Source organism: Haplochromis burtoni, unplaced genomic scaffold (genome assembly GCF_018398535.1).
Source record: "Haplochromis burtoni strain Fernald_Lab_line unplaced genomic scaffold, NCSU_Asbu1 Contig_37, whole genome shotgun sequence".
NCBI lineage: Eukaryota > Metazoa > Chordata > Actinopteri > Cichliformes > Cichlidae > Haplochromis > Haplochromis burtoni.
The window spans coordinates 2247233-2269933 of record NW_024582398.1 but is presented as its reverse complement, the minus strand read 5'-3'; the positions used below and the strand labels follow the sequence as shown (position 1 = coordinate 2269933).

Sequence of the window (22701 nt, the reverse complement as noted above, 5' to 3'; positions counted from 1 at the left end):
TCAATGATGCATTGCTCTTATGAGGCATTTCTAAAGGTGTCCTCACAGTGTTTCTCTTTTCTTCTTCTTTTTTTTCACCCCTGTTCCACAGCAGCTGGTTCCACTCACACCGCCGTTTTTTAACTGGTAAAAGACAACGACCAAAGTGTGCGTGTCAGTATGCACACAGGGGAATTTGTTCCCCTTCATATGATTGTGTGAACCTCTGTCTGCTTGCATTCGCCTATCTGTGTCAGTGTATGTAAATGTTTCTGTGTGCGTTTGAGAGCCAGACCCAGAGGATTCCTGCAAGTGAGCCCGTCTTCTAATCCAGTCTTGAGTAGGCGCATTGATTTATTGAGCAACTTTTGTTAGTTCGGAGAAGCCCCGCTTCCTGCTACATCCTAATCAGCACACACAAGTGCACACATGCATACACACAGCAGATGATTGTTATCTGAGTGTTGATTAACAGAGTGAAGACTGTAATTTAGTGATAGTTACATTTTATATTTTATTTGGATTTCATCTTTCCTGATTTTGAAAGCTACTTTCTTAATACCTTTTCTGTTTAAAATAATCTTTCCTCTTCTTGAATGTATCTCTCCAGGTATTCGGCCTCAAATCATGAACGGGCCCATGCATCCCCGCCCGTTGGTGGCCCTGCTGGACGGGCGTGATTGCACCGTGGAGATGCCCATCCTTAAAGACTTAGCAACCGTTGCCTTCTGTGATGCTCAGTCCACGCAGGAGATCCACGAGAAGGTAGGAAGACGCACGCACCGTAGTTCACTTTCAGTGTCTTCCACATCGCAGCTGAACCTTGATGGAGAGACGGAATTTACCCGTCACTCATATCTCCCTCTTCCTTTTTCTATAGCGCTGATATGTGAAGTGCGTTATATTGGCCTCATACACACCTGCCAGTTAAAATATAGTGGCTTCATTATGATTTAATGTCACTTTGTAGCACTGACTGTAACGCCTATATCAGTGCCATTGTTCTAATAGAGAATCTCGTACAGCGGGGATGCGGTGTAATTACATTGGCTTGTAGAGGCTCTTTATTGCTTTTTATGCAGCGCCGTGGTTACAAAACAATATATGGCCACAGAAATGGGTATCACCCAAGTGCTATCTCTTCATCTGCAGACAGAGTGAGGGCTGCTATATCTTCCATCGCGCTGTTTTTATGAAAATGGGACATATTAAAAAAGAAGCATTTGCATAGAGATCAATTCAATCAAAGACCTTGGGCGGTGAGGAGAAGGGGGGAAAGTGGGTAGCTTTTTGTTTGTTTTAACACTGCCTTATCAGGAAAAACATGATTGTAATGTTCACCTCGCAAGCATATTCAGCAGTTCGCAGTAATAACTTGCAGTCTAGATACCCAGAGGGGCGGTATAGATTGAAAATGTCCAATCTCTGCTTTTTGCAGCATGGATGCGAAGATGCAGTGTTGATAACTCTGGGAGTTTCAGTTCAATGTTGTCAGGGCGGACAGCAGCTGCCACACTCCCGTACATATACACTAGACAACAATAAAAAAAAAAATCTTATGGAAAAGATTGGCAGAGGATTGAATATGAAAGTTGCCTAAGGTTATGTGAAGTCTTCTACCTGGTAATCCTCTTTTTTCTCAAGTGATAGGGATACAATAAAGCACACAGGCAAATACCAATCAAGATCAAGTTACAATACCACTTCAGTGAGACCAAATCCTGTATGCAGCACCTGCGCTCCAGCATCATAATCCAAGGTCTCTGATCCCTCGTCTTTGTCACGCTCGTCGCGCCTCATAACCACATGTGGCTTGTAAAAGTTGGATGAGAGCCCATATGGCAGGGAGTCAATATTGGCCTATTACTTTGTGCGCCGCCTGACTGTGATCATCCAAAAGAGGTGTTAAGCTTGGGGCTTGCAGCTAATGACTCTTAATGTAACTAAAAGATGATAGATGGAAAAATTATGATACTGTGTTCAGTTAACAGTTCAATCTCTAAAATGCAGGGGGGGGAGCCATACATTGCGTGTTGTCGTCTCGCGTCATTAGTTAAACTGTGAATAGAAAGTCTTCCCAATATCAGCAAATGTTTACTATTTTCCATTTATAAGAAACAATAAATTTTCAAAGCAGTAAATCCTTTAATAAACTCTAAATGGGGTTATATAGATATTTATAGCACTTTTCTGTTGTTAAAGTACTTCACCCATTCACATTCACATATTAAATGCTGTGCTTTATCTGTTACACACACACACAAGGATGAATGGGGGCATTTAGGAGGTTCAGGCTCTTGCACGAAAACAGTTTAAGGTGCATACTGGAGGAACCAGGTGTCAGACTAGTTTAGTGGACATACTGGTTAACATCTGTTTATTCTTTGGCACTAAGACATAACTTTTTTTGCTTTCTTGCTGCTATTTCACTATTTAGGTGGGGGATTGGGGTAAATGTGCAAGAAGCCACGTTGCTTTAGATAAGCACCGAGGCTGCAACCAGGAAAACTGGTAACCTCCCTCTGACCTAAGCGGCTGGACCTGGCATGTAGTCTTCTGTAAAATCAGCACATCTCGTGTGGACGGATTTGTTTTAGAAGTATTGAAAGATTTTGTGGAAAACAAAACTAGTGAATTGACCCTGTTAAGCTAACTAACCAGCTTCTCCTGCATAACGCTAGGTTAAAAAGAACATATGTGCTTTCACCAGTTCTTGAAGTCCACATTCACTGAAATTTTACTGCTGTTTTTAATTCCTCTCCTTCATCCCGTTAGTCTCAAGGATGTTTTTTTTTTTGTCTGAAACATCAATCAATGCACTGCTAAAGTGGATTTTGAAGGTACAATGGCCAGCAGGGTCAGAGCTTGTTGTGTTATGACATATTTCACAGTATTTTGTGACGCTGTTCTGCAAAATGCTAAGCCACCTTTGTTGTAAGAAGTTTTAAGTAGTCTGTAGTTTTATGAAGCAACAGTTTGAGCAGCACAACATCCCTGCGGATCACTCACGGGATGACTTCATAGCCATAAAGTCCCCCTCCTAGAAGCTAGGAGTGTGCACTACAGTGTGCACATCACCAAATCAAAACTCCCTTGAAACAGTCTATCTTTTGCTCAGCCAGGCTAAATGTGAAGCACGGGCTTTGTGCCTTGTCAGAAAAGTCCAGGCGTCATAAGAAATGATAGATCCTTAAAGCGATAAGGGTTTGGTTACAGTGGAGAGGGGGATGTAGCTGAGGTCAGAGTTTCCATTAACATCAACTACAATCAAGCTAGAAGATTCCTTCCCCCAGCTCAAAAACAACACAAGACCTTCAGGATCAGCGCAGAGGGAGACAATTATGTATGTGTGCATTTTGGCCGGTCGCGCATGTGCGTGTAAGGAGTGTTTTAACCTTGAACTAATATCTGGAAGGCCTGTCCAGGACACTGCTCTAATAAAAGCAGTATGGAAATTCAGAGCTAATCTACTAATCACAGGAAAGCTAATGCAGCTTGGCTGGAGGTGAATGTAGAGCTGTTATTTAGGCGCTGACAGGGGCCGGGGCTGATACTGAAGGGGAATAGTTTAGATCCACATCACAGGCCAGGTCACCTTGTCCACGTTAAGTGGCAGAGGAGCAGCGTGAGCAGCATTTCACAGTGATTGTCCACCCCCCGTCCAAGGTGACAGAATTCAGACTTTTTTTGGGAAATGTTTCACTTGGTACATCTTAAGATTGTTTTTATTTATTCTTTTTTATTTAACTTGAATGGATTGTCTTTGGGTAGGTAGATTCAACAACGCCACCATGTGGTTGTTTAAAAGCACAGTTAGTTTTGACCTTAACCTGCTTTAAAATAAGTAATAACCACTTTCACTTACACTTAGCTGACATGCATCTTTAAGCTGGAGTTTGCGCAGCCTAAAATTTTACTCAATGCATGAGTACAGCAGGTAAGAACATTTGGAAGAAATAACCACAAGCTACTAGTCTTGATGCATTCTCAATCATCCAAGTAAGTAAATCTCCAAAAGTTGATTCTGTTCATCTTCTCCCACTGAAAACGCTACATCCAGATAAATAAAATCAACTTTTGGAGACACAAGCTACTAGGGCAAATGCGGGATACATTCCCAGGAATCGGGAAATTTTGAAGCCTGAAATACAGAGCGGTACAGTCTGGGTAGTAAATTAGTTACTTTCTTTGTAATGGGGCTATTTTAATTCTATTATTCTATTTAATTCATAAGGCTTATCCTGCAATCAGTACCTCTCTATCCAGTCACTTATCCAGATCTTGTGTCCTTAAATGCTCTTGGTGCAATTGTGAATACCGTGCAGAACTGAGCCCCCGCAAGACAATATAATGACTGTTTCTACTTCCAGTGCAGGTCTGTTAAATGGACAATGTGTCAGTGTTGCTCGCGGCCATGTGATGTCTGTAGTTCCCCCTCGATGTGAAATCTATAATGTTCACAAATGTCGGAAGTCACGGCAGGCGTGTGATTTTCACAGCATCTCTGAAAGGAATGCGACAGTGTGATTGTCATGAGCTCTTGTATCCCCAAGTGGATTTAATAGCCGTGTTTTGCATGAGCAAACGAGTAAACTGGCCAACGGAAGACACAGATTAAGGAGGGAAAAGCATTTCATTCAGTTGTGTCATGCAAAATTTTATGAATACATGTGTCTGCAGGTGCTTAATGAGGCAGTGGGTGCCATGATGTACCACACCATCACCCTGACCAGAGAGGACCTGGAAAAGTTCAAAGCTCTACGCATCATCATCCGCATCGGCAGCGGCTACGACAACATTGACATAAAGGCTGCTGGAGAGCTGGGTATGAACTCTTTAAATAGCGGCTACTAAATCATAATCATTTTCTTCTCCACATCTGTGCTCGTGTAACAGCCTCTTTTTCTACATCTGAGCAAAGCTCTAATGTGTTTTGTGCTCCTTTGATACGACTATCCCGCGTCGCATTGATTTCTTGTGAGGGAGCAGGTCTGCTGATTTGCTTGTTTGATCGTTTGTTTGCCTGTTAATGACAAACGATACCTCAGGTGCCTGTAATCAGATTTAGGTGAATCTTGAAGGGAAGATTCATCACATCGCAGCGTTAAAATTGGACTGACCATCTAAAAGAAAAGCAGCGATGAAATAGAGCTAATAGTCGTTGTCCCTAAAGCGGACTACTTCGAATACCACGTATACCGTTTCCTTGTTTTTACTGTATGGATTTTTTCTGAATAGTATCAAAGGCTGAATAAATAGTCAGATGAAGTGCAGACATCCCGCTGTGAGCCAGAATGTTCAAAGAGACAGAGTAAAAGACACACGGGGAAAGAGGAGAGTTCAGTTTTCTCCCTGAAACACCACCCAGGCTTATATCAGCAGGCTGGTGGCTCAAAAAGCTCTCACAGTTGACAAAGCTGCCATTTCCCTGCCAATATGAGATACTGTGTCTAACTGCCACCCACTCACCGAAGGCGCTCTGCCTTGCAACACAGGAGTCAAAAGCTATCGTGCCTGGAGAAGGCGGCGCTGATATGACGGCTGTTCTCGGGGAGAAGAAAAAAGGGGCCATTGATTGAGCAGGCTCGGTCTATTTTTTGCTGTCTAGAGACGACTGCGCTGTTACTCCGAGATACAGAGTGAGATGAGGACATTAGGAGGAGAATGAGGACAGGCAGAAGTGCTTAAGTGTTAGAACAGAGAAAAAAAAGTAGTCTGTGTTGTTGGAGGAAACGGCAAGGTAATACCACAAGGTCAGGCCTTTATATCGGCTGAAAGGAACAAAATTATGAACACTGCACTGGATAAGATCTTGACTTTACATATTTACGTGTGTATCTTCATATTATTATTGACATTTAGCAGGTGATGTTTGGAATACTGATTACGTTGCCCAAATATAGACCTAATTAAAGATAACCCAAGTTATTAAGGGATCAGTTCACACCATTATCAACTTTTCATGTTTTTCCTCTGGCCTGTAATGCTTTGGAGATTTTCACTGTTGAAATATTTGCCTTTCTCTTGAAAACAGTGACCTAATTGGCAGTCGTGATGCTAAAAATTACATTTGGCTTTTCAAAATATAGCATATGTAGATTTATACACATCCACAAACTTTATTGTGATCAGTTTCGTGTAGGAAGTATCGTTCTCTCTCTTTCTTTTATTAAACTATGCTCGCCAACTGTTTCAAGAAAAGGCCATCCGTCTACCTGTGATGAGAGGCTAATGCTAGTGACAGCTAGACAAGTGTTAACATTGTATGAGCTGAGCTTCTGTGTGGTGGTTCCCACATAAAACTATAAAGTATGTGAATGAGGGCTTCAGAAACATTACCGCTAAGTAGCTTTTTGGTTTTTTAGTTTGGTTTTTTGTTGTTGACGCTTTGAGCATCACGAGAAAAGTTCCATTAAAATCTAGAGAAGGCAGTTATTTCTACAGAAGATATCACCCCTATGTGGGTAAATATAATTAAATATACTTTTGGACCAAAAGCTTCCTTTGAAGTTTTTATAATATATGACCTGTGTTATAGTACATAATATCCATTCACGTATCCATCATCTTCTACTTGTCTAAAGTGAGGTTAGGGGTGGCAGCTGACTAAGCAGAGTATTCTAGTCGTCCTTATCTCCAGCAACACGTTTCAGTTACTCCTGTGGGATCCTGAGATTCCCAGACTAGGCTAGATGTATAATCTCTCTAGCAGGTTCTGGATGTCCAAGGTCCTCACTCTATCTCCAAGACTGATCCCAGCCACCCTACAAAAGAAACTATTTTCATCTGCTTTTATTCGTGACCTTACTCTTTTGGTCATGACCCAGATCTCATGACCGTAAGCGAGGGTTGGAATGTAGACTGACTGGTACATGAAAAACATCAATCCGGCACACCAAATCCACCGGTCTGTTTCATCCTCGGCTGCAATGCGTGCTGGAGGTCACGCTCCAATGAAGCCGACATATTCTGATGTTCCCAAAACAAACAGTCATTTTCACACTCCCTTGAGATGCTGACCATGAATATCAGAAATCATAGTGACCCATGTTGGTTTTAGCCCTGGACAATAAAATCTCCCTCTGTACTCATATTTCACGTGTCACATACGTCTTTAATGTGCTTTTCAACCCTTCTGCCTTGTCTGTGTTTACTGTTCTATCTTTAGGCATCGCCGTGTGCAACATTCCCTCGGCAGCTGTGGAGGAGACGGCAGACTCGACCTTGTGCCACATCCTCAACCTTTACCGGCGGAACACCTGGCTCTACCAGGCTCTGCGGGAGGGCACGCGAGTCCAGAGTGTGGAGCAAATCCGGGAGGTGGCATCCGGTGCCGCCCGCATACGTGGCGAAACCCTGGGTCTCATCGGTTTTGGTGAATATTCAGTTATTCGCTTTCCTCTTTTAGCCTTTTTCTGGCTCCTTCTCTTGCTTTTTCCTCTTATTTTCATCATGTTTTTTTTAATTTACTCCCCCTTCCGTTGCTTCCACTTTTGTGCTTTCATATCCTCTCACCACTCAGTGTGCCTTCTGTTTTCCTGCTCTGATAAGGTTATTTTTCACCCTCTGCCCGTCCCACAGATTATCTCAAGGTTGTCTGTTTCGCCTCCCTGCGGGCTGACTTCCTCTCTCTGCCTCACTGTTCTCATCCCACTGCTCTAATGCTCACCATTATATCTCTATTATTCTCTCTTCTTCTGTTTTCAACTCTTCTTCTCTGTCACCACGGTCCCTCGACATCTTGCCCTGCCATGATCAGACCTCCTGGCAGACTAGATTCTTCCTCTGTGTGTTTGTGTGTGTGTGTTCTGACTTGATTCCCTCTCTGCACCTGTTTCAGTGGTGATTGTGTGTGTTTGTGCGTCACTCTGCCCTGTCACAACATCACCGGGCCGACAGATGCTCTGTCTTCTCACAAGCCTTTCCTGAGTGCCACCTTATCTCTCTGTCCACATACACCTCCCCCCTCCCACACACACAAACACACAACCTCCTTCCTCCTCTACAGGTCCCAGACAGCTGCCTGGACTAACTGTGCCTGAACAGCGGGTCCTGGCAGGGAAGATTTCTCCCCCCTGTCTCTCCCTTCCTCATCCAGTCCTCCCACTTCCAGCCTCCTCTGCTGGTCTTTCTGGCTCAAGCTGTCTCCAAAACAATATCCATTGTCAGTGGGAGGTTGGGGACATCGAAGGCCTCTTGGCGTTGGTTTCTAGGACTCTGCATATTCAGCCAGCTGCACAACTCTGTCGGCAAATACACAGACTGAAAAAAACCCTCTAGCTCTGGGGTGACAGTAGACTTGAGGACTTGAAGTACCAAACAACCAACCTTTTGATCTTCTTCTCAAAAATAAGTTCAAGCCTTTTAGTTGTGAATTATTCTGTTATTTCTCATATGTAAATTTAACCAAGTAGCTGTGGTCTGCCTATCTACCTCCAGTAAATATCCAGGATAATCCTATCAACTAAATTTGATCTGATAAAAAACTCATTTTCAACTTTGGAATTTGGGGAATATGTTAGTCTGGGACGAGACATCTAAGATACCTTTAATCAGCATTTTTATATGAATGAAGGCTTAAATGATCATCAGGGTTGAGTGTGATAAGCTTGAAATGCCATTTTAGTTACTAAATGCAAAACAACATTTTTAACACATTATATTCCCCTAAAAATGATATTTTTAAATGTTGCATCTTATACTAAAAGTGATTGCAGACAAGTATAATTACTTTCTCTTGAAACATCTCAAAGCAAATTCAAAACAAAGAAAATTCCACTTGCATATTTAGCATTTCCAGTTGGTCAAATCAAATTAGCCGTGCAAAGACCGTGTTGATACTGCAGAAGATGCAGATGAGGACCGATGAAAAAATGTTGGAATTCATTACCCAAGTCTAATCCTTCCCACATATTTCTGCAACATTAGCCAATTATGTGTCAAGGAAACATAAAAACTGAATATCCAACCGCCAAAGTTATGCTTCCATGTTTTAAGAGACACAATCGCAAGGTAAATAAGGACTTTTTGACAGCCTCTGGTAATTGCAAATTTTTCTATGCTAACTGTACTCACTTAAATTTTTAATTAACAGAATCCCATTACATCCATCTTGAAGTTGCTCACAGTGAAAAGTCTAATCACTCAAACCAGTTTATTTGAGTGATTAGGTTTAGTTCACTCTCACCACTATGATCAGTATCATCTCCACATGAAGCAGGCAGCTGTTTTCAGACGATTGCGCACTACCCACCTGCGCCAAATGGCACACAGACACAACTGACAAGTATTTGAAAGCTAAAGAGAACAAATAACAGTATTGCACGTTATTGGATTTTGCACTTGTTGCATCTCTTTGCAGAATATGGAAAATATCTCCAGTGATATTGTGATGTCGCCTGGTTCCTTTTGTAAAAACAGTAGAGATACTCTGCCTGCTGTGTACAAGGACTTTTGAAACAATGTTTTTTAAAAAAAAAAAACGTTGACCTCTTGGCCAATTGCCACCATGTTTGCCTCTTCACTGTTGGGTGAGACAGGGCTGATTTCAAGAATTGGTGCTTCAGCCTCGTGTTTTACTGCAGAATCTGAAACCTTTGTCAGCAGAAAAATTTGCAATGCAAAGCAAACATCTGCTGCCGAGTCGAGAGTGAAATGACAGACATCAAAATGTTCAGATCCACCTGAGTGGGTGGCAGACCCCCTGGTTTTCGTTGCATGTGGCATTGATAAGTGTGGGATGGGAGGGCGAGGCTTAGAAATAGAGAAGACAGAGGAGCTGACATATTAAAGGAAAAATCCGCACAAAAAAAATACTAATTCTTTTTTTCCAGTGCAACAAAGTTAGAGGTATTTTTAGATGCCAAACACTTCAGCTGTTAACTGATCTCATTGTAAATCAAGATTGTGTAGATCTAGTTTCTCTTTAAACCCAGTTCTTTGCAGACATTTTCCAACAATCAGAGAGGCAGAAGAAATCATTGCAGAAGAAGTGATGATCCAACTTTCCACAGCTGCTCCAAAAGGTTTAGTAAATCACATCGTACTGCAGCTGCAGGATGACCTGGTCTGTTTCAAACTGACAAGAAAAATCTTTTTAAAAAATTGATTCCTTTACTGCTGCTGTCTGCATCGCTTTTTTAGCTTGCACTTACAGCAGCTCACACCCACGCTCTGTGTTGTGTCAAACGTGGCCTGTGAAAATTAGGAAAAGTAACGTTAGCAGAAAGAAATGGACAGATGAATCACTCGAAGAAAAGTAAAGTGCGCAACTGTGATCATCGCAAAATTTGTAGTTTTATTGTGCGATAGCTGCAGCTATATCTGGGTCTTTAGCATTGCACGTCTCTTATCGGCTGACATTGAAGGAGAAGAAGAGAAGGAGTGATTCTCTTCAGCTGTGGAGTGTAAGAGCAGGATATAATGCTCGATCACAAAGAGGGGACCTTGAGAGTGTAAAGGACCTTATCGATCCTTTTTACGAGCAACAACATCCACCTCTCCATTACTCTGTCCCTCTCTCTCTCTCAGCTGCTGCTGCAGAGCAGAAACTGGCGTCTCCAGCCAACAGAGTGGAGACTCGCATCCTACACAACAAATGGCTGTGAGAGACAGAGGGAGAGGCTCGAATGCTGCACATTCAGTTTCTGATTCACTGTCTCACAACTTCACCTCACATTGGGCCTCATTCACAAACAGTGTGTTTGCACAAACGTGTGCCTAATCAGCACAAACAAATGTTTTACTCACAAATCCGGGATCCATCCGTGGTTGGTGCACGGCAAACGAACATAGAGCTGCCTCAGACTTAGAAAATATAAACATACATGTTTTAACTAAATGCTTAGCAGGTTAAAACTGACTTAAAACACTTAAAAAAACCTTTAATTTATTAAGGCAGTGGCCAATTACATAAAATAAACACAAATCCATTGCCTTTCATCCTTACTGGACGTCATCGCCGTCACCTCGCCACTGTTTCAACAATGTCCTACTTACGGATGTTTATATAATCTGGTCTGTTATTCCTTTTTCCATAAACTTGTATCTTAAGCTTTTTTCTTATATCTAAGTCACGGTCTGTGCATCAAGGATTCAGTATTTACCGCTTCAGTGATTGCAACCCGAGTCTCTTGGTGTGTCTTTCCAGTTTCCACCTTAGACATTATGTTTCCTCAGTCCACAACTTTTTTTTTGCTTAAGTGACCTTTTTTCTCTTAGAACAGCTTCACAGCTTTCTCTGTGATCCGCCTCTAGGCAAACACGTTTCCTTATATAGAGAAAAATGGGGCCACGGAAGTATGCTGACTGCAAGTAACGTGCGTGCACCTGCTGATTTACAGTGATTCTCTAACGTGCACACGATAGTAAGAGCAAAATTGGCTGCTTTCGCACGATCCACAAACCTGACTTTTGTTTGAGTGCTTATTTTGTGCACAAATTAAAAAGCACACACGGTGAATGAGGCCCTTTGTTTGTTTGTTCTTGTTGTTTTTTAATTTTTTCATCATAGCTCCTTGTCTTCATCGTAAGCCTTTTTTTCCTTAGTGATATTAAAAGTAGCCTTTTTCACAACTTTAATATAATAAAGCCGACATGAAAAGGCTGTTGCAACATGAAAGATGTTCAAGTGGCATCCTGTTACTATTAGAAGAATGAAAGGTTTATTTTTTGTGAAGGTTTTTTTTAGACATTGGCTTCTTTTTCGCTCATTTTCAGGTCAGAACTTGTACTTGATTATTTTCTCTTTTTTTATCGTTCAAGCATAAAAAAGCACTCAAATCAGGGGATGAGCCAGTGCTCAATTTAGCAAAGAACTAATTTTACATTGTATCTTTAGGCAGTTTATCAATAGTATTCTATCACAATAATAAAACCTATTCCCCCCTTTTTTTGGATTGGCAAGGTGGTTTCTGAAGAGCTATAAGACAAAAACTTATATCTCTGCATTGTTTGCAGTGTGTCGTCAAAGGGTTAGAGTGGTGGATGGCTGTGGCTTAGAAGGTTGCGGAGTTCCCATACTAATTGGAAGATTCATGGTTCAATCCCTGGTCCTCCTCTGCATAATGATATTGTGAGTGCAAGATACTGAACCCAATGAGTTCACTGGAGTGTGAATGTTAGATAGAAAACACTGCGGACGCAATTCTACGTCCTACATCTTTTTGATACATATCTACAAACTAGTAGATGCTCTAATACGTCTTGATGCATGCTCAATCATCCAAGTAGGTAAATCCCAATCTGGATGTAGTGTTTTCAGTGGGAGAAACATTTCGTCACTCATCCAAGTGACTTCTTCAGTCTCAGCTGACTGCAACCTTATAAACAGTGCATTGCACAATGACTGAAACTAACATCACTGAATGAACGATGGGCTGGGAGGTCAGTTCCTTGATCATTAATGTGCAAATTCTCATGACCATTGATCAACAACTGACCTTCCAGCCCATTGTTCAGTGGTGCTAGTTTCAGTCATCGTGCACTCACCCACTGAAAACGCTACATCCAGATGATCAGAATCAACCTTTGGGGATGGTCTCAATGGAAGGGGTGGTTGTCAAGAAGACTTAAGCAAGGGAAACAGAAAAGGCTGAGATATGACAAATTACACAAGAACTGGAAACAGGTCTTATGGTATGATGAACCAAGATGAACCAGTGGTGTTGGGGATCTTGTCAAAATTGATGGTATTATGAACACAGAAATGTACCGTCAAATTTTGGCTACTATGCAATACCATCTGGAAGGCATCTGAGCAGTTTAATTTTGTGACATGACAGTGATCCCGAAACACACTGCCAATTCAGTAAAAGCATACCTGGATAGAAAACACACACAAACCATGGAGCGGTCGGACCCCAACATTACTGAAGCAGTGTGGGATTATTTTGACAGCGAACAGAACAAAAGGCAGCCAACATCCAAAGAAGAGCTTTGAATGTCCTTTAAGAAGCCTGGAGAACTATTTCGGAAGACTACTTAAAGAGTTAATAGTTAACAAGACATGTAAATGATCAGTGAACTGGTATTTAACAGTGCAACTTTTGAACTTGCCTGGCTTTTTCTGGAGAAGACACGCTCTGTTAACGTACGAGAAATCCCTCTGTGTCTTTGAGCACGTTGACAAATTTTATAAACTCTTTGTTTGTGTCCCCAGGTCGTTCGGGCCAGGCGGTTGCAGTGCGAGCCAAGGTTTTCGGCTTCAACGTCATCTTCTACGACCCCTATCTGCAGGACGGCCTGGAGCGCTCGCTGGGCGTCCAGCGCGTCTACACCCTGCAAGACCTGCTCTACCAGAGCGACTGCGTCTCCCTGCACTGCAACCTGAACGAACACAACCATCACCTCATCAACGACTTCACCATCAAACAGGTGCATTACTCAAAACAAACACAGACACGCGTCGCCCGCACACGTGTCACTCAGACAGAGCTGAACATCCCATTGAACAGCTGTGACCTGATGTGGGCTTAATGCGGTGCTATCTAGCAGGTAGACAAGTCGAGATGCTGGTATATTATTACTCTGTCAGCCTAGTGTCTGTCCTAAAGAGCATTATATCTGGCAGAAAGAGAAAGCAGGAAGAAAAAAAAAAGGACTGGAAACAGCAGCACCCTTCCTGCCTGTACATTCCCTGCTCTTTATCTTAAGCTCCACCAAAGCTGGACACAAATTCATTCCTTTGCTCTGTCAAATGCAATTAGTGCCAGCCCACGGCTACAGCAAATATATCGACTAGGCTGCACAGTGTGAGGGAAAGTGCTGCTCTCTGAGTCAATAACTGCACTCTGAGGCACTGCCTGGGGTGACACCTGCAGGGCAGCTGAGGAACTGCACGAGCTGGGGACGCATCTTCCTTCTGTCAATATCACCCCGCACTGTGACACACTCTCTCTCTCTCTTTGTCTTGTCCCTCGCGCTCTATTCTTCCTGAGTTACAGTATGTGAGGAGATGAAGAGGAGTGGGTGTAGGGTAATAGCCTAACCCAGTTAACTCTGTGTCTTTTCCAAAGCACAAGATTCTCAGCTGCCTCTTAAGTGCTGCAATGAAAGAACACTTTTCTGTCTTTCCTCACCCAGAATTTGGCAGTGGCTCTTAGCGTTTAAAGTGGAAACGTGTGTGTGCATGTTTGTGTATTTTCTGTGTGTCAAAACCACCAAGGCCTAATAAAAGACTGCCTGCCAGCGTAAAGGCTTTTCATGCCCCTGGATTTCAGCTTTTGTCAACATTAAGGGATTACTTTCTTCTGAGCATATTCATTTGATTTTTTTCTTCTTCCTCCCTCATACACTTTTTGTTGTGCCTTATTTTTCTCCCCCCGGTAAGCAGCAAGGGGTGGCGGTGCTACTTCATCTTTCAGCTCATCCCTCGTCCTTCATTTCATCTCCTTGGTTTGAACAAAGCCTGCTCTATATCCCACATCTGACAGCATTTGTCCCAGTTGCCTTTCTGTCTCCTAGATCTTTCAGGTGTCAGGTGAAACAGAGATGTCACCATTTTATTCCTTCTTCTCAATTTATGTCCTGTTTAATATGTCTTAAGACATATAATCCAGATTGATGCTCTCTTTTAGATCAAACACATTCATTTGCCTGCCAGGCTGGCATACACACAAAAGTCCATACATGAGCTGTAAAAAAGCTGGCTTCATCTGTGCTTAGTGTTGACTTGTTTGTGTTTGCATGCCTTTTGCACTACAGATGCGTCAGGGTGCATTCTTGGTCAATACTGCACGGGGAGGTCTGGTGGATGAGAAAGCTCTGGCCCAGGCGTTAAAGGAGGGAAGGATACGCGGAGCTGCCTTAGACGTCCATGAGACCGAGCCCTTCAGGTAAATGCACACATGTGCCAAATCCTGGACAGATATAGGCAAGCAAAGTGATGGGTGTGTAGGAAGGGAAAGACAAAGAAACAGAAAACCTTTAAGAGATAGACAGACAGGCAGGAACAATGGCAGATATAGTTATAATGAGATAAAAGAGAAATCATGTGCTTCTAAAAGGATCCTTCAGGGCCCTGTGTGTAATAGAATTGAGGAGATGGAGAGCTGGATTTATTCTTGTCAGAGCAAGTTAAAAACATTTAAAGGTACAGGTGTATGCTTGAGTTTGAATAGAGGTGCAAAAAGAGGTGAATAATCTCCATTTTTTGGTATCCAAACACAATGATAACCCAAGAAAAGACCATATTTATACAGGATTATTAAAACAGACCTTCTTGGACATTTTTCCTTATGCTTTATTCATGAGAAAGTGCCGGGGACAAAGTGGTGAAAGGCCAAAACTTGGTGAAAAGGCATCATCAGTAAGTGTGTCATAACATGCAATCAGCTAATTAAGAGTGAAAGTGTACAGCTTAATTTGAAGTATAATCAATAAATCTATAATTTCTTCATTTTGGCAAATGAATGAATGAGTTACAAGTACTGCTGAATTGATTTAATAACTATTCAAATGACATCTTGACACTTGTTGCTTTTGTTGTCAATTATAAACAAATTAATTCAGTTAAGTACTGGTGATATGAATAATTGGAAAATCTGGTAACCGCTTCATCATGAATATTAAATTCATAGTACACTGTTTAAAAACTTCTGTTTTACACCATCAAAATCCCTGCTCAAAACTTAAACTATACTGGTGACACTGGGTAACCAGTCTGAAATAATTGTAAATGAAATAATTTCAGATTTATTCCCCAAAGCTCACCTGTTCCCCTTATGATTTGACACCGTGTTTTAGCTTTGAGCTATGAACTGCTTTCATCAGAAGGCAAACAGCTTGGTACGCGTCCCACTTCTCCACCATCCTAACATCCGTGTTTTCCGTCTCAGCGGGTAACTGGTGTTGTGTTGTTCACGCGTCGGGGGCAGTCAGAGAGTTTGGAGGCTGATTATTTCTGGACAGCTGCTCAGCTGAGTGGCTGCTCGAGAAGGCTGAAACTGAACCCGATGAATCTGGAACTCATGCTCCGCTAACCCAGCATGTCAACGGGGGAGCGTTTCATAACTTTGGACCTCCGTCCCACGCGGCATGACACCGATTTCAGGACGCTGCTGACGCGTTGCAAAGCTTACACGCAGAGAACCAGGCTAGGTGTTACAAGGATGATGGAGGGGGAAGAGGGAGTTGATGCTGATCTGTTTTTGTGAGTCTCCTGAGAGGAAAGAGGCTGACAGAAAGGAAGTATCAAAGCAGCAGGAAGAAGATGGTGGCATCTGTGAATAACAGGATCTGACATTTTACCCCACTGGCCATATTTCCAGACAACTGTCATGTAAACTGTACACAAATAGTTTTTAAAGGAAAAGAAATAGTTACAGTATCAGATGGTTTTGATATACAAGAATATGTTTTGTCATTGGCCTCAAAATAAAAATAATTAATTCTACGTTTGTATTTCTTTATAAGTTAATTAGTAAAGCCCTCCACAACATCCGGTACAGCCTGTTATTGATGTTTGTTTTAATATAATTCTGTCATCATGTGCTTGTTGGAGAAAATGTGCATACTGTATTAATTTGGCTGTGTGCTGTAGTTTTGCTCAGGGCCCACTGAAAGATGCTCCAAACCTGATCTGCACGCCACACACAGCCTGGTACAGCGAGCAGGCCTCACTGGAAATGAGGGAGGCCGCAGCTACCGAGATCCGAAGAGCCATCACCGGTAAGCCGCCGCGTTTCAATTTTGTTGTCCAACATCCATCGAAACTAAACATCCACGGCTTCATTATGGAGGCCCGCGCCTCGGTGCAGTCTCCCGCGTGACCTGTTGCACGTCTTTTCTTTCCCAGATGTCACATTTCCACTTCAATAGACCCTCGGCAGCCTTTATTAGATCTGGACCTCTTAATTGATGTTATCCTTAGCTTCACGACACAGAGTGGCTCTCGGGGGCTGGCCTTGCCGCCACCCTGGCCAAAAAAAAAGAATTTAAAAAACTGATTGTTAAATGGTCCTAATTTGCATTTGTGTATCTAAGCCTGATATGTTTGTCAGTCTGAACTCATTAACACTTTGCATAGCCTGACCGCTCATGCCCTGTAACAAGTCGTAGCCTTCGAGTGTGTCAGATTTATGTAGCTCTTTTAAGCTGAACGCGTGTCTCGTGACAGGCCGTATCCCTGACAGCCTACGAAACTGCGTCAACAAGGAGTTCTTTGTCACTACGGCACCGTGGGCGGTCATGGATCAGCCAGGCGTTCACCCTGAGCATAATGGCGCTGCCTACAGGTAAGGACTGAAAATACAGCCATTATTTTCATTTTAAGAACAACAGTTTTATCACCTGTGAGCTACACTAAAGTATCATAAACTAGAGCAATTTCCTTCGTTTGCTCCGCCTTTATACAGTTGTAAAAGATGTCTTGATAGATCGGTGGTTTTTATAGGTTAGCTCACCACTCCTGTAGAGCCTAGCTAACGCTTCCCCTTAGCAGCAGAAATAAATTCTGTCCACATTGTCCCACTCTTCGCCATTCTTGATCTCAGCATTTCCACCTCCATGTGCTTCTTTCACGCAGCCAAGTGAACCAAACTCTTCCAGGCGTAACAACCGGCATCCCCCAAGACAAAATTAATGCCTAGATCAGGACCAGGTAAATACGATCATCTGGGGCCAACAGCCTCCGGTTGGAGGTCCTGGATATAAGACCCTCTCACCTCCTGAGCTCACCTGATGTGTGTCCCTCCTGTAGTTCCCCTTCAGCACTTACCTGTTTGAATGAACACAGAATAGAGATGGGTAGCAGTGAATGTGGGTTTTTGAGTGTCACAGAAAGCATGACATGAAACCACTGAGGTGCACTTCCATGGATGGAGTCATGCTTCGTGGTTTCCTTCTTATAGGTATTTGGGAATGTTCTTTCCGGCTATTTTCTCCTTCTCTGGTTGATGGATTTTACTGTGATTTCCACACCCATTTCCCCCCCCTAACTAATGTGACATATTAGCTCTTTTCCACCAAACAGTCTCAGGAAGTCTGTGTTTCAGGAAGTATTAAGATAACTGCATAACTGCATTTTTTTTAAAACAATAAAAGAAAAATGATGGGAAAGAAAAATATGTGGCTCATTGATAAATAGAACATGTGCTGCTTCTTTCATGAGAGGATTGTGTTTTCTCCTTTTTATATCAAATTATGACCCAATCATCTTTAAATTAGGCACTAAAACTTTACGAGCTATGAGCAGATTATGTGCATTTATAGACCAAACAGTATCTTGCCTTTTTATTTTAATTACCATAATGAAACTGAAACAGTTTCATATTTAATCTAAGCTGAAGAAACAAATCAATAAGCAAGGCAAGAAATACTTTCCAAAGTATGTTGATTAATGTAATCCCTATAAACAGGAAGATCGCCTGGAGAGTTCATGCTCCACCAATGCCCACGTCCTGTTTTAAGGAATGTGATCCAGATGTACGGCAAAGTTTAATGGATTCTTCTTTACCTCTGCTCCCTCATTGCTTCTAGCTTTATGAAATTAAAGCCTGGTAGCTTCCGCAACCTGGTTCTGATCTTAGAGAAGTAATTAATGTCTTTTTTTTTTTTTTTTTTTTTAAATTGTTTGATATGTAAAAAGTTAGTAAACAGCAAAAACTCTTTTTGTCTGGCCATCTGTTGAGTCTCCCTCTCTTTCCCCATCTTGCACCTGTTTCATGTTTAGTCTAATCTGGCTGCATATTTTTCTGGACATATTAAAACGACAAGAAATTCCAATTTTATTCACATTAATTTGGATCTTTCTGAATCTGAAAATTCAGCCTGAAAGCTAAGTAACTCTTAAACACGTTCCTGAAAAGGTGGAAAAGAAGTAGCAGTTTCACTAGATGAGGTCTTTGCACAGAATCCTGTCTTTCACGGTTGTACGTGGGGGTTAGGCTCGTGTTGGCACCACTAACCTCTGACCTTTTCCCTCCCCAGATACCCGCCAGGTGTGGTTGGAGTGGCTCCGGGCGGCATCCCAGGGGCTTTAGAGGGCATGGTGCCTGGTGGGGTGCCCATCGCCCACACCTTGCCCTCTGGTACACACCCCTCCCAGGCCCCATCGCCCAACCAGCCCTCTAAACACGGCGACACCAGAGAGCACCTCACCGAGCAATAGCAGCAGAAAGGATACATACGGCAGCATCTCATCCGGCCTGTTGACACTCAGAAACAACCAATCAAAGCAACTGACCAACTGGGACCAAGAGACAGTGAAACGACACAAGCGGCTGCCTGCTAAAAATCCAGCCAGCAACTGGGAACAAAAGAAGTGTTCCGGGAAATTTGTACTTTTAACCCTTTTAGTTTTTACTCTCTGTCTCTTTGGGTTCAGTTACCGACTTTACTCTTTGATGATGATGTATTTTTGTCTTTCTTTGGGACATGCCTATGATTGTGGACACTGAGTCCAGTGTTTTTAGTGCTCCGGGATTACCCGATGAGACTCTGTTCAGCTGCCCCCACCGTACCACCCACCTCGGAGCTCATGGGAAATGTAAGCCCACTTCTAAACACACCAACTGAACAAGAGAAAAAAGAAAAAGAAAAAAAAGAAAGAAAAACCTTTGGCATCATACGTTACTGGATCGTATGACCCCTGACAGCGCTCCTAATCTTCCCCGCCTCTTCTTCACCCAGCTCCAATCCTCATTATGTAACAAGTGTGTGTTATTTAGGCCCCCAATTATGCCTCAGAAGAGAATTATTATTAATATTGTTTTTTTCTTTTTATCATCAGTGTGAATGACTAAAAATGGATTATCAGCTTATATATATTTATCAAATTAAAGAAAAAGATTGCTCATCAATTATAGTAATCAAAAGTGGGCTTTAACCCTTTCCTGGCAGTGGTACATTTGACACCTGTCACAGCTGGAGTTACAGCTTTTCACCACTAGAGGGCACTTGTACACAGTGTGAGAATTTTTGAGTTTTAAGTGTCTCCAACTTACTATTTTTTAAGGCAGTTGGTGAAAGCCATTCATTAAACACGTAATTGCAGCTGAAGCTTTTGAAAAGAAGTTATTTTGTACTTTTAGTTCCTAAAAGCTCAGCGATGCATCCAGTTCTCTCCAGAGAAGCGTCTGATGGCTAACTAATCATAATGGCAGTCTTGTTAGACATGGTGACCCAGTCCCTTCTGTGAGCACATTTCACACTGAAGACAGGAAAGGGTTAAATTCAGCATGGTTTCTTAATGACTCAGGAATAACACTTTTTTTTGCAGATATTGTTTCTCCTCCCGCCCCTCCCCCCCGCAAAATAATTGTCTATAAAAGGAAAAAAAGAAAACAAAGACTGATCTGGTTCGTCTGAATATTGAATATTTCTCTCCATCATCCTCTCCATCGTGGTATTTTTATAAAAAGGACACGTTCACACATTTTTTTGGTGTTAAAGAGTTTTGAGGAGTCCTGTTAGATTCGTATTGCCTAGTTAAATGTTCCTATAACCATAGTCCTATGTGATCCCCCCTCTCTACCTGCTCCTTAATATTTCCTTTGTTCTAATGAAGGCCAGGTTCTTTGGGGCATCCTTTCTCTGTAAGAGCAATAGCTGAAACTCTTATTTAGTGTCCCAACAATAGCAGAAGAGGCAGCCAGCAGTATGTTTTTGTTTTTAGTGTGAGTATTTGTATTTGTTTCTTGTACAAGGTGAACATTTAGCATTCAGTGCAGTTCAAATAAAAAAAAGAAAAAAAAAAAAAGATAAGAAAGATACGATTCTGAGAACCAGCCGTCTGTACTGACTTCTTGATTTTCATGTAAAACCAGTTTACTCCCTTATCATGTACATGCACTGGCCGCTTCATTAGGTACACCTGTTTGTTAACTCAGCAAATGTCACAGCAAGAAAATAATCACATTTAGCCATGTACAGTCAAGATTGGCCTTCAAAGGCCCAGCAGAATGCAGAAGAAAGGTGATTTTAGTAAGTATATCAGTAACTACTGATCTACTGGGAATTTCCCCGTACAGTAGAGAAGAAAGGTGAGTGGCACTTCTCTGGGTGAAAGTGCATTAATCGTGCACGGAGCATGCAGGAGAGCATCTCTGAAAGCGCAACGCATCGAACCTTGAAGCAGGTGGCGTACAACAGCAGAAGATCACATGCGTGCTGTGTCTGTCTGATAAGAACAGGAAGCTGAAGCTACAATTTGAAGATTTGTCAAACTGGACAACAGAAGAAGAAGACTGGAAAAATGTTGCCTGGTTTGCATGTCTTGATTTCTGCTGCAACATTTAGATGATAACACCAAATTCCTAGCATGGATCCATCGTTCCTTGTATCAGTGATGGAGTGATGGGATATTTTCTTGGTACTTTTTGATCCTGTTGGTACCAATTTATTATTGAGTAATGCTGCTGACCATCTCAATCCCTTTCTGACCACAGTATACCCATCTTCTGATGGCCGCTTCCAGCAGGATAACACTATATCACAAAGCTCAAGTCTTCTCAGACTTGTTTCTCAATGTGACAATCTGCTGTGCTTGTCACCAGATCTCACTGCGCACCTTTTCAGATGTGGTAGAACGGGAGAGTCACATCATGGATTAGCATGAACGTGCAGCCAACAAATCTGCAGCAACTGTGTGATGCTATTATGTCAATATGATCAAAATCTCAGAGCACTGTTTCTAATACAATTTTAATTGTATGCTATGAAAAATGAAGGTCATTCTGAAGGCAAAAAAAAGAGAGTCCACACGGTATTAGCATGGTGTACTTCATAAAGTGATCAGCAAGTGTATATTTCATAATTATGAAAAAAATAAAATAAAATAAAAATCACAATATCAGGGCTTTATCACAAGTGTAAAGCCCCAATACTTGGTGGTGGTGGGGGGGATGAAGACAATACTGAAATAGAATGAAATCCAGTATTTGGGGCTACAAGAAATAACTTCTTATTGAATGAAAAACAAAAACAATCCCACATTGTTTAGTCCCAGAACAATTAATATAAGGGGGGGGGTCTGTTTTTATAAACCTCTCTTGATCTAGTAATTCTGTAAGTTTTAGACAAAATCCTGCTGAGGGGGTAAAGTAACAGACTGTATATAAAAGATGAATGTATGGAACATAAGCGAAAAGTGCCTTAAACCTGCAGTTCTTCATATTGCCAGCAGGGGGAAACTCTTTGGCTACAAAGAGAACCCTCAAGGTTAATTAATATTAAAAGTCTTATTCAGAAATTTAAACTTTAATAAAATTAGTATTTAATTTTGTCTAAACTGTTGTTTTGCACATTGCAAATTACGGCCCACGTCTGAGTTAAAAATGATGATAAAGCTAATGTGGGGCCCATCTTGTCCTGAATGTGTAATTTTCTTGGCCAAATTAGCCCCACTATCAAGCACCATGATGGCCAAGATGTAAATATTCAATTTGAGCCTTTACAACATAACTTTACTAACCAATAAGTGATGGTACCGAGCCTAAAGCCATCTTTTATATACAGTTTATGGCATAATTCTAAAACTAACCGTGATTTGCACTATAGAGAGCTCCATACTGCAGTGATCCTACTTATATTTAGATGATGTGGGTGCACAATGTGAACATTATTGGCTGTGTCCTTGTGTGCGATCAAACATTCCCGATCCACCATCACCCAGTGACTTCAGCTATAACAGGAAGGAAAAGGAATCGTGCGTGTGTGGCGTCACCAATTCAAACAACGAATTTAACAGTGGGAATTAATGAACAATGCAAGTAAGTAAGTAGG

The 22701-nt window shown here is 41.9% G+C and overlaps 1 protein-coding gene across 8 annotated transcripts in view; it reads left to right on the top strand.

Moving 5' to 3' along the window:
• ctbp2l (C-terminal binding protein 2, like) overlaps positions 1 to 20677 on the top strand; it is a 94441-nt gene extending 73764 nt beyond the window's left edge. For 7 of the 8 annotated variants that reach the window (XM_005919515.3, XM_005919516.3, XM_005919518.3 and 4 more), the window contains 8 exons: positions 590 to 744; positions 4660 to 4804; positions 7148 to 7354; positions 13139 to 13353; positions 14683 to 14813; positions 16520 to 16647; positions 17096 to 17213; positions 18907 to 20677. In XM_005919515.3, coding sequence (XP_005919577.1) covers positions 590 to 744; positions 4660 to 4804; positions 7148 to 7354; positions 13139 to 13353; positions 14683 to 14813; positions 16520 to 16647; positions 17096 to 17213; positions 18907 to 19087 — 1280 coding nt within the window. In that variant the 3' untranslated portion in view covers positions 19088 to 20677. Of the gene's footprint in view, positions 1 to 589; positions 745 to 4659; positions 4805 to 7147; positions 7355 to 13138; positions 13354 to 14682; positions 14814 to 16519; positions 16648 to 17095; positions 17214 to 17503; positions 17579 to 18906 lie in introns of all 8 variants that reach the window. The other variant, XM_005919513.3, reaches the window with a different exon arrangement.
• The last annotated feature ends 2024 nt before the right edge of the window (positions 20678 to 22701 follow it).